The 12,227-nt window shown below is 40.3% G+C and overlaps 1 protein-coding gene across 18 annotated transcripts in view; it reads left to right on the forward strand.

Annotated features, from left to right (window-relative positions):
* Window positions 1-12,227, forward strand: part of PALM2AKAP2 (PALM2 and AKAP2 fusion) — a 627,479-nt gene that overhangs the window by 410,246 nt on the left and 205,006 nt on the right. For 15 of the 18 annotated variants that reach the window (XM_019946401.3, XM_073806364.1, XM_073806363.1 and 12 more), the window contains one exon: window positions 4,446-5,141. The exons of 2 other annotated variants lie outside the window; for them this stretch is intronic. In XM_019946401.3, the coding sequence (XP_019801960.1) occupies window positions 4,446-5,141 (696 nt within the window). Of the gene's footprint in view, window positions 1-3,010; window positions 3,088-4,445; window positions 5,142-12,227 lie in introns of those variants that run through there. One more of the 18 variants, XM_019946404.3, reaches the window with a different exon arrangement.

A 12,227-nucleotide genomic window follows, 5' to 3' on the forward strand; every position in this document is an offset into this window, starting at 1 on the left:
AGCAGAAGCGTTTTAAAAATTGTGTGCATGCCTCGTAAACAAAATGTTGAATTTAAAATGTAAGTCTTATTTTCCTACTGGTTCATATCCACCCTCGTTCACATTTGGGATATTATTGGCTGAGAACTGGAGCAAAATAGAAATACTTATTCATAAACAACACATTTAAGATAAATGTTCACACTTCCTGTGTGGTTTTCTGAATGTCTAATAACATTCTCATATATGTATCCATAAAGTCTAAGTATTGTCTTAAGAGAGTAGAAGTTTAAAGTTATCAGCCCTAAAAATGGCAGTTATGTGAGGGGGTGAATGGGTTAACTAACCTTATTTTGGTAATCATTTTGCAGTATATATGTATGTTGAATCATCACATTGTACATCTTAAACTTACATATGTTATATGTCAACAATATCTCAATAAATCTGGAAACAAACAAACAAACAAAAATATTGCCTTTGTGTGAACCAGAGCTTCTCGAAGTGTTTGCCTGGCTCCCCCTTACTAGAGAAGAGAGTGAAGGCAGACAAGGTATGTGAGACCAAACCTGAAGAAACCTGCTAAAAATATGTGGTTCCTTTGAAGCCCAACATCTTATCTGGGGAAAAAAAATACATATGGATGTTGTCTTCTATGGCATAACATATCTAGGTTTCTTTTATTATAAAAATGTCTTCAAGTGTTCTGCTCTCAGATTCTAGAAATACTGAAAGAACAGTGTATAACATATAAATATAACTATTAATCTGTAACCCTAATGAATCCATGTCACTTGTGGTTCAGTTCCAGAGCCATGTCACACTTAACAAAATACAGCTTAAAATCACAGACAAAAAAAAGAAAACCCACTAAAAAGAAACTCTGCTCTTTACCTATATTTCCTGAAGGATATTAAAAGGGATCCAATTCACATCTCCACCCAGAAGCACTTATGTTCCCTTTACTTCCATCCACATATAATTCTCCAAAGCGTCATCCACGGCCACAGAATGTTCCTTCCCTGTCTTTCTCCCACACAGCTTTCACTGTCTCTTCCATCCAACTCCTCCTTTCTCAACTCTTTATTGTATGGATCTACTTAACCGTTCTAGCAAAGACCTTCTCGTCATCCCTCCTTTCAATCCAGTCTCTGATTCTAGGAACAGGCAAGGACCAGATGAGGTTGGGGATTATAATGGCAGAAAAGGGAAAATTGGACCAAAAATGACAGCATTCTCATTGGTGGGCAGAGTGAGAGAGGGGCATCCCTAAAGATTCCCATGTTCATAATTTGTATCCTATCAGATATGGACATAAAAGTAGAAATATTTTATTCCATACTCCGTATTGATTGCAGCTCAATATATCATTTGGTTCATATATTACTGGATGTTTGCGGTGTTGTATCTATAACTGACAATCATCATTACCTTTCTTATTTATAAATATGTCCCGTGAGTGTGTTAATAGTGATAGGACATAAGATTTTAACCCCAAATTGTGCTTTTTAATATAAATGTAATATTTAAAGAACGGGCTTTTGGAGCCCCTGCAAAATTTTAAATACATATTCTATTTCTTTGCTAACACATTTTGTGGAAAATCAGGAAATAACAGAAACAGATATTTCTCTTGATATCACCGTCATTGTGTGATCTCATGTACCTTTATGACAAATATTGGTTGGCCTCCCATTGTGTCACTTAAGGAAACTCAACATCTTTGTGCTGAGCAAGTGAAACTTTCAAAACAGACACAATGAAAAATCGAGCATTGGATTTTCCTTCAAATCTTTTTAGTTAAGTGTTAACCGTGATCAGATTGTATCTTATTACACAAGCAGATGGAATAATACTGTTGGCTATTTTTTTTAACCAGTACAAACATTAATCACTGTGTGTACCTTTTCATTGGTGTCAAATTATATAAAGTACTTGTGACTAGATTAAAACAACAAGTTAGACTTCTCAGTTAGTGGCAACTGTTACACAGGTATGTATAGCAGGTACCTTTTCTACAAAAGGTTCTAAGGTAGGTGTTGGGAGGGAGGGGGAATCATAGAAAGATGTCAGGCAAAAAACTAGCCTTCAAGGATCCTAAGAATCTATGGAGCTAATAAAACATTCCCACAGACAATTATATTACTGCATGGAAAGTGTTAAGTGCCTTCAGAGAGGTTTAGAAGAAGTGTTCAGCGAATCTTGAGAAGAGAGGGATGACTTAGAGATGGAACGATCAAAGAAAGCTCATGGAAGAGGGCGCTGTTGACCTGGGCATCGATGGATGAGTCATATTTGAATATAAAGAAACTCAAAAGAAGGACTTTTCAAGAGAAGGGAATCTTAAAATCAGGAAATGTTAGGTGTGAGATGGTGTTTTTTGGTCGCTCTAGAGGGGAAGGAAGCAATGAAATATGTGATTGGAAAGATAGTTTGGATCTTTTTAACACAGTTGGGGAACTTGTAGTTCTTCAGAAAGAGGTAGGGACTCAACGGCCATGATCAGCAGAGGTGTGACATGGGACTCTAGGGTCTGCCAGTGGAGGAGGGACAAAAGGCAGTCTAGGCAGAGGGACAGCAGGCACAGGGATGAGTAATGGGGGGATGTCTTGGGAATAGTGAGAACTTTGTTATGGCCGGAGTGTTTGTGGAATGAGAGGGGCCGCAAGACAAGACAAGAAAGGAAGATTGCAGATAAATGCCAAAGGTAATCACATGCCAAGCTAAGGAGTTTGGTGTTTACCCTCTGCAGACACAGGAGCCAACAGAAGGTTTGTAAGTAAGGTAGCTCTGTGGGCAGGGTGGAGCCTAGGCTAGCAGGGATCAGCTGACTTTTTCTGTAAAGGGCCAGATCATAAATATTTTAGACTTTGTGGACCACGTATGGTCTCTGTTGCATATCTTTTTTTTTCCTTTTCTCTTAAATTCTTTCTTTCCTTTTCTCTTTCTTAAGTTCTTTCCCTCCTTCCTTTTTTTTTAACTTCTTTTTTTTTTTTTTTTAATGTCAAGACCATTCTTTGCTCCTCTGGCCATGCAAAACGGGGCCTCAGCTGTCTTTGGCCCACTGGCGATGAAAAGACAGAAGTAGCAGTTAAAAATCGAACACAGGTAATTGTGCCGAAGAGGGCCTGGTCTAAGGCAGTAGTGATAGAGATAGTGGTGAGGAGATGCATGAGGATGGATCTGAAATAGAATTAGTCTCAGCAGTTGTTTGACTCTGGGTAATTAGGAAGAAAAGGAAAAATCAGGTATGATTCTGAGGCTTCTCGCTTGAAAGACTAGGTAGTGGAGCTGGTGTTACTTCATACCAAGACTACGGGGGAGTTTTGAGAGAAGATGGATTCAGTTTTGCAGCTGCAGAGTTTGATGTATCTGTGGGTCATTCAGGGAAAGGGTGTCTGGGGACAGTCGGCTCAGTGGGTCTGAGGCCCAGTTCCCTCCCATCCAGGCCATGTGCCTCACAGGGAGTCTCTGAGGTAATAGATTTGAAATTATGGAGTGTCATGTAAGTCTACAGGACAGGAAAGAGCTGGTTCTTAGGAAGCTCAGACCAGCAGCAGGATTTGAGATGAGTTGGAGAGGCCAAGATTGGACCTGGGAAGGTCCGATGTAGGAAGCTTCCATGTAGGAAGCTCTCGTGATATCTAGGGAAGAGGAAGTAGTGTCTCAGATTGAGTGGTGGCAGTAGAACAGAAAGAAGGCGGCAGGTGGGAAGGAGGTATGGGGCAGAATCTCGAGGACTTGGCAGTGCGTGCATGGGGGAAGAAAGAGGCTTTCTGTGAGTATAGTCCTCAAATTGCAGTGTCGTGGGTTGACGCCACCTCTAGTCTGTTCTTTTTCTAGTTCTTATCTTAGAAACCTAACAAAGTGACTGAAGCTTACAGAGCCTATAATCTGACTCCTTTCATAGCTTTCAATTTTTATAAATATCCCCTTTTAGAGTACAGTAGAGGATGGCCGTGTACCACCTGCAAAACCCTTTGTGTAATCTTCATTACAGAAAAGGGAAGTGTCTAAAGAGCAGTAGAACACTCTGTAAAAGAATTTTTAAAAGAGATTTAAGATTTTGGAACTAGGTTACATCTTAACCAAGGGCTTTAAAATTGTCTGTAAGCCTAAGGTATGCTCACGATCAAGGTAAACTTGCATGTTACAGCCTCCCTGTAATGTGTCGCACTGGATCTCAGCAGTCGCTCGTGGCCTTATTTTAGCTCATCTTCCTGGGAAGTGGGAGTGCCATTGAGATATGGTAACTCTGTACATGTGTCTTCCCAGTGCATTTAGCTGCTGTGTTAAAACACATATATAACCACCTCTGTCCACAGTGCACTCACTCTAACACTCAAGATGCTTGGCAGTTAGACTAGAAAGGGCACAGCACCTTTTTTTTTGTCTGTTTGGCAATTAACCATTCACTGGCTTTTTTTGTTGTAACATGCACTTCCTTTCTCTTGTTTTCATTCAAGCTGTGTACGCCATGGAAATTAATGTGGAGAAAGACAAACAAACAGGAGAGACCAAGATTCTCTCTACATCCACCATTGGCCCAGAGGGGGTCCATCAGAGAGGAGTCAAAGTCTTTGATGATGGTACCAAAGTAGTGTATGAGGTGCACTCAGGAGGCACCATAGTAGAAAACGGAGTGCACAAATTAAGCTCAAAGGATGTAGAAGAGCTTATTCAGAAGGCTGGACAATCAAGCTTAAGAGGAGGGTACGTGTCAGAAAGGACTGTGGTTGCAGATGGGAGCCTCAGCCACCCTAAGGAACATATGCTCTGCAAAGAAGCCAAGTTAGAAATGGTCCATAAGTCTAGGAAAGATCATACTTCTGGGAACCCAGGGCAGCAGGCTCCAGCCCCCAGCACTGAAGGGCCGGAGGCAAACTTGGATCAGCCCGTCACCATGATTTTCATGGGCTACCAAAATATCGAGGATGAAGAAGAGACGAAGAAGGTGCTAGGCTATGATGAAACCATCAAGGCTGAGTTGGTCCTCATTGATGAAGACGATGAGAAGTCATTGAGGGAGAAGACGGTGACAGATGTGTCCACTATTGATGGGAACGCAGCTGAGCTGGTGTCCGGGAGACCCGTCTCAGACACCACAGAGCCCTCATCCCCCGAAGGGAAGGAAGAAAGCCTGGCCACGGAGCCAGCCCCAGGTACCCAAAAGAAAAAGCGCTGTCAATGCTGTGTTGTCATGTGACCACTTCTTTCTTCCCTTTTCTTCTGGGCAGCCTTTGTGCTCTCCACCACTTACGTAGACCTCCCTGTACCACTAACTGCGATACTGTGAACTGGAAGCAAACACCTGCCTTGCCTTGCAGTTGGATTGCTTTGATCCCTCTTATTTTTTTCCCTTTCGTTTTTTTTTCTCCAGTGTCCTCAGCTCAGAGACAACGTGCATGTGTGTGCTTCACTCTTTCCAAGAACTTGCTTTTCCTCTAAACCTTTCCTTGTGTCTTCAAGAGGGAATCAGTTCCTTACTGCTCGATTGGAATGGACTCTTCCTAGCAGCCAGTGATCTAGTAGCCTTAATTCACTTGACTGGAATTGAATCCATGGGCATCGGGGGTTTCATTTTGTCGTGTGTTCCTATCATGTAGTCACACATCACCACGTCACTGATTTCTCACTTGCCTCCCTCGCTGTGGATCCTTGCTTTTATATCTCATGTGGCAAAATGCTATGGGCTCTAGCCAGTTGCTAGTGTAGCCAAAAGTAGACCTTACTTAGTCTGTCCAGTCTAGGGTGATGCTTTCTGCTGCCTTATATAAGCTTCCAGGTTACAGTATTGTGCATCTCTGGCTTTCTGTTAAAACAAATGAAACTGATGTAAAAGAAAAGAACCCAGTGCTTGTCATAACTGAATTGTAGGGACTGATTCCATAACCTGCCCATCAGCAGCTGTCTCTCTTTCTATGACTTAACTGATGGACCCTTTATATAAGAAGCACCATTTTTAACTTTCTAAGGACATGAAACAAGCATTGTTTTGAGCATCAGCTGTGATCTCCAAAGTTAGGCGAACCCATGAGCCTTGCTTCTATTCTCTAAAAAAAAAAAAGAGTGTAAATTTTTATATTGTTTTCTTTTTCACGGATTTTTCTGATCATGTTCATCTGTTTTCAACGAAGGGGTCATTTTGAGGAGTTTCTCTATAGTGACCATATTTCTAAAACAGTCCTTCTGACCTACAGTGGTTGCTGTGATGCTTCCGCTCCATTGTGGACGGTGCTGTTCCTGAATTAACTCTTCATCTCACCTGCCCCATTGATTCCAGAGCCTTCCATCTGGACTCTTTTCTTTGTGTCCCCATGAGAAAGAGAATATTTCGCGTATCATCACCATGTAGGTTTACCCACCCCACAGAATTAAACTTTAAAATGTAAAAAATGTTTAAAAGATGAAGAAAGACCTATCTTCTCACCTTAAGTATTTTAATTCGTTCCACAAGTACTGATTAAGTGAGTGGCACATAGCTGAGCTTCTTCAAGCATTGTTTCTTCAACTTCTGAAGATTCCAGAACATCAAAGGATGGTTTTTATCTAGAACACAATGAACAATTCTTAGCATTGCCCCAAAGCAAAGAGCCACAGGTATAATAAAACCAAAGGGAAGCAATATAGTAAAATAATAATAGAGTAATGAAATAAAGCTGTAACATTTGAATTGATTTTTTTTATTTTTTGCGGTACACGGGCCTCTCACTGTTGTGGCCTCTCCCGTTGCGGAGCACAGGCTCCGGACGCACAGGCTCAGCGGCCATGGCTCACGGGCCCAGCCGCTCCGCGGCATGTGGGATCTTCCCTACGGGGGCACGAACCCGTGTCTGTTACATCAGCAGGCGGACTCTCAACCACTGTGCCACCAGGGAAGCCCTGAATTGATTTTAAAACAGAGATATCTTTTAAGTTTTTTGCCCAAATGTTCATAGCATTATTGCAGATAATTCACAAAATTATCTACGTTCCATAGAACCTAGTTTCAAAAAACATATGGTAAGATGTACTACATCAAGTTTAACTTCTGTGGAAAGTAGATGAGGGAAAAGTAAGGCAACCTTTAAGAGAATTTTATTACAGAACCAACTCAATTTGTCCTAAATAGCTGTCTTAGTGCTAAATCTATTATTATTTTTAATTTTTTAGCTTGAACTTATATTTATTCCAATTAAAAGGGGGAAAAACAATATTTTTTAATTTTCAAAGTTAATCTTTCCCAAATAATTACATTTTTAACGAGCACAAAGTAAGTCGTTTTATCACCAATATATAAACCAAAAAAAGTTAAAGAAGGAAAAAAATAACAAGCTAAGTTCTACTTTCTAAGATGATTCCATCCATGGCTTGGTTTTGAACAGCTGAGGGAATTATCTCTAAATCTCAGGTTCAGCAAAGAAGCTTTTTTTGAATAAAACTGTTCTATTATCTAGAAATAATATCTGGTTTTGCTGCCTATAAACTTTCAGCTTCATGCTCCTCAGCAAATGGTCATTTTAGCATCATTTAAAGGTTAAAAAAAGAAGAAGAAGAAGACATTCCAGAGAAACCTATTTACAGCGAAAAAGAAAGCAGCTTCAATGTTTTGGACAATCTCTGATTTTAATAATTTATTTAGAAAGAAACAATCTAAAAGTTTCCCATAGCTTATCCTATTTTTACTCATTTGGGGATGAAAAGACTATTCAGTTTGTTTTTAAAAGCACAGTTAGTGAGTGGAATGATAGAATTTAGCCTTGGGCGTACTTTTGATAAACAGAAGCAAAGTCTTTCAGGACAGATCATTCCCTGACTTACACTTCCATCAGTGAGTTAGTTTCTCATGAATAAAATGGTCTTTACCTCTCACTACAAAACCACACGTGAGATTTAAAAGACCAATGATAATATGCGCTCTCATTTATCAATAATTAGTATAGGGATTAGCAAATTTTGTGAGAGTTCTCTCTCTACTTTTACTGGTAAAGCTTATCATTTAAATGGTTTTTCAAGTAAGATGTGTTACGTTTATTAAAATGATGTGTGGCCACAGTAAACGAAGGTGTGTTTGAATATGGCGTATGTGTTTGTATAGCTTGCCTCATTTTCCTATTGCAGTGGGAGGTTCAGCTTCAGCCAGTGCTTTTATGGGATGAGACCTATAATCCCATCTGCAGAGAAAAGGAACTACCCTTCATAGTGAAAATATAAACAGAGTTGTGATTGTGAAGATTCTGCCTTCCCTGCTGGTACTGGCATTGTCTCTGTAAACACTTTATTATGTATGGTATCACGCCCTTCAGAAATACAGGGTATTGACTTACGTCACCAGACTAATTAGAGAATCAGTAATAAAGCTGCAAAACCATGATCATTTTTGAGCTCATGGTTATTTGGACTTTCTTTTCAAATCACATACTCAGAACCCTTTAAACGGAAAGAGGAGAAAGAGGGAAAAGAGGGTCACTGCATTTGCTTAAAACAGGTTCTCAATGGCATGGAGTTAAAGATCCTTTAAGAGTTAAAATGATAAACCTTAGATATCCTGAAAAATCTTGATGACTTGTATACCCTTGACTTTTTTTTTTCTCTTCAATGTGCAGTAGGACAAAATTAAGGGGTGTTCTTTTTTTACCTTGTGCCTCATTTACCCACAATTATATTATGTTCCTTATATAAGCAAAATCATTTGCCTCTAAAAGTGATTTGACAGTGTCCAGCGACATCACTCAATATTGGCAGTAGAGAGGACGAGGGGCTAGGGAATTCTTTTCTGGGTAAACCCCAAACATGGTTTCCTAAAATTATTCAAAGGCTTTCAGAAAACTCAAATGCTAGAGTTCATTTGCTTTGACTCTTTCTGAAATGTTAATGACGCGTTATCTGCTTCAGGTTCCCACCTAGTCCATTTTACTTTCTGGTGATAAATGTTTTTCCTACATGCAAGGAGGCTTTTTATTTTGGTTAGGGGCAAGTTTTTATAAAAGGGGGAAACCATCTCTATATAATTTCCTAGAGTTACGATATCGTCTCTGGAGCAAAATGTTGAGGCCAAGTCTGAAAACAGCTTATTTCTTTTCACTTCCTGCAGAATATCATTTCAAGGGACCACAGAACGTCCTTGACAAACACCATTTATTTAATGCCAGTGAACCAGTGGGTAGCAAAAGAGGTGGCGGGAATATGGCGATAGAGGCAAAAACTGAACCACTAAACAAGTTCTTCCTTTTTAAGAAACTAACCCTGTCAATGTAAAACACAGATGAACATAGACAGAATATGCACGGAGGATTTCTTTTGTTCTTACTTAAAATCTAGAAGCTCAGCCATCTCTGTTTGTCACCAGAGCCACTTGTGGAGTTTAACCCACCAAAGGGCCCATTCCTTGTGGGAATATTCTCATCTCCTGCAATGTTATTTTGTTTACAACAAAAACCATTCCAAGGCGAGAGCAGTTTTATGTTGTACTTTCGCGACATGTACCTTCATTATTGAAACCATGAGTTCTCAGCATAGTTAAAAGTTTCAGAAACTGTGTAAATATGCAGTCTTTTAGAAGCTCCTCAGTTGATAATCAAGGTATATGTCGCTCCACCGATTAGGATAGAGCCAGAAGGTATCTTTTGTCCTATTGGATAGTACAACCCAGCAGGTACACGGAGTGATGGTATATATCGCAAAACATCTCCAAGTAATGCACAAGATGGCATCTGGGATTCCTGCTGCCAGTTCGCCTTCATTGTGTAGACCTCTTCTGGTCTAATCAGGAAAACTACCCCGCATTTTCTAGGGAAAAAGAAAAATCCATCTCGTATGAGGAGCACGATGCTGTTATGTGTCTCTATTTTCATAGCTTCAGCAAACCACATGATAAAAATCTCCATTTTAAAACCAAAATACTTACTATTTGAATGTAGAAAAGGCTAGAATAAAGATTACATCCTGAACGTTTCAAAGAGCAGTCTCCCTGGGGATCCTTAGACCAACCTCATCCCCTACCCCTTAATTTTTATATGACTTAAATAGGCCTCTGTGTCCCCTCTCCTCTCCAGTCTAAAATAAAAAGGTCGGAACTGTAGCACAGAAAAACTTGCTTTCAATGTGAAAATATATATCTTTGGGGAACCACAAACTTTCTGCATCAAAGATCTGGACAGCCTTAACTTTTGTAAAAATTTTTCAGTGCTCTCTTTTACTAAGCAGGGAAACAAAATGTTTCCTGAAATTAATGACTTTTTAATATTTTGTGACTATTTTCTAAGTTTCTACAGGTTCACCTTCTCCCCATATTGCCTCTTACTAGTCACCTGGGGCTATTTTTTTGCAAGTCATTGCATTTTTATTAAAAGAAAAGTACATCTTATGAACCACAAAATTCCCTCTAGACTTCAGGCAGTCCTTCTGGAGTAAAATAACAGAAAATACAGACAGAAAAGAATGACAGGGTGGCTTTTTCTTTCCCCCCCTATGGTTAACGTACTGTATGGTATATATGTTTACAGAATGTATCTGCCTTGTGATGTTAACAAAACGAATGACAAAAAAAAAAAGAAAGAGTTCTGATGTGCCATTTGAAAGTTTGCCTTAGCATCGCTGTTTATGTTCTTTTCTATCCTTTCAGAATCACAGTTTGTATTCCAAAGCTGTATGAACACAACATTCTCTTCCCCACCCCTACCCAGCCCTCTTCAGAGCTGTGAATTTCATCCCAGGAGCCTGAGGCAGAACCTTGCAGGTCTGGCCCAGGTGGAATAAAGTAGGCAGAGCTTGGGCATTGCCTCTGCATGTTTACCAACCAAATACTTCCTTGTATTCCCTTCTGAGCCTGCACTGTCCCACTCTGACATTCCTGGGGTGGGCTTCATGCAATGTGTGACCTCCTGCAGTCCTTCCCACTGTAAGGGAGGTGAACTTGTGGACCCCCCTACCTGGGTCTGGGAGCATATTTTTAAGCACAATTGGCATAGCTTGAAAAAGCGAGAGAGATGGACTCAAATGGTGTGATGGAGCCTTACCTGAGGGGTGTGCCCATTCATTCTAGTGTAAGACGAGTGGCATGATATACATGGGAGTAGGGAGTGATTATAGAAATGGAATAGTTTACATTTATGTATTTTTTTAAGGAAAAATATTTTTGTAATGAAATTTAGATGCATTATGAAGCTTGAGTTTGAGAGCACCCTTGATTGATTATTTCTCCATTCCATTAAGGTAACTTTCTGGCGAGTTCTATAGCACTAGCCCAGACCTTGGGGGGGCATGAACAAAGGTCCCATGACCTGCCCTGGCACCAGCACTGCATGAAATCCAGTGTTTCCCAATAGTCCTAGGTTGTACGATCCAGCTTTCTATACCTGTCATTAGACAACCTGTTATATGGCTTGATAGCTCTCTGAGCCACACCTTTAATAATACAGAACGATCTTTTGGAAGGAGATAGCTGTTTTAAAGGAGCTGTTTTAAATGAAAGCTAAGCCCAGCAGTTATCTAAGTTCAACTCTTTCACATATTCAAGGAGTAATTGCTACATTTGAAGTTAAGGGACCACTCACTATGGTACATTTGAGTAACACATGCAAAATGGTGAGTCAGAAGCATCTGACCATCTACATAATGTACACGATATGCATAAACAATATAAAAGCTACCAGGAGTTCTTGACCTTGTAAATATCAGTGAGGCTGCATCCTATTTTCAGAGTTAAGTAGAGACTGGAAAGAATTATCCTTATCCATCCATAAAGGAGATACTGAATTTTTAAGAGTTCTTGGATTTTTTTCCTCAATTTTCTGCCAAATCCTCGAGTTCCCATCACAGTCACACTCAGGTTCGTGAAGATCTTCACCCACACCTGTTCATCTGTCTGGCTGACACCAGAGGTCAGAGGTCAAGCCTAAGAATCTGCTCCCTCTTCCTGTTAGACTCTCCTTCCAAGCAGCATCTTTTCCTAGGATGGGATCTTTTTCTACTACCCTAAAAGACCAAGAGCCTTTTTCCAACAAGGCAAGGTCTTAAACACACTCTCCATTTCAAGAAAAATAACCTCTCTGGTTCCCAGGCCGATCATTTTAGTTTTTTCATCATCAGAATCCCTCCAACAGGCCCAATTCAGGCCCAACTGTCAACCGTAGTGTCATGGCAACAGCTCCAGAAATGAAAGAACTATGCAATTGCCTGAGGGTGGTAGGGAGAGGCCGTGTGCCCTAGCCCCTTGTTACTACGGGAACCTCTCGTTTCAAGATGAGGTGGTCAGGCAGACATCCAGT

Source organism: Tursiops truncatus, chromosome 6, assembly GCF_011762595.2.
Source record: "Tursiops truncatus isolate mTurTru1 chromosome 6, mTurTru1.mat.Y, whole genome shotgun sequence".
NCBI classification, from domain to species: domain Eukaryota; kingdom Metazoa; phylum Chordata; class Mammalia; order Artiodactyla; family Delphinidae; genus Tursiops; species Tursiops truncatus.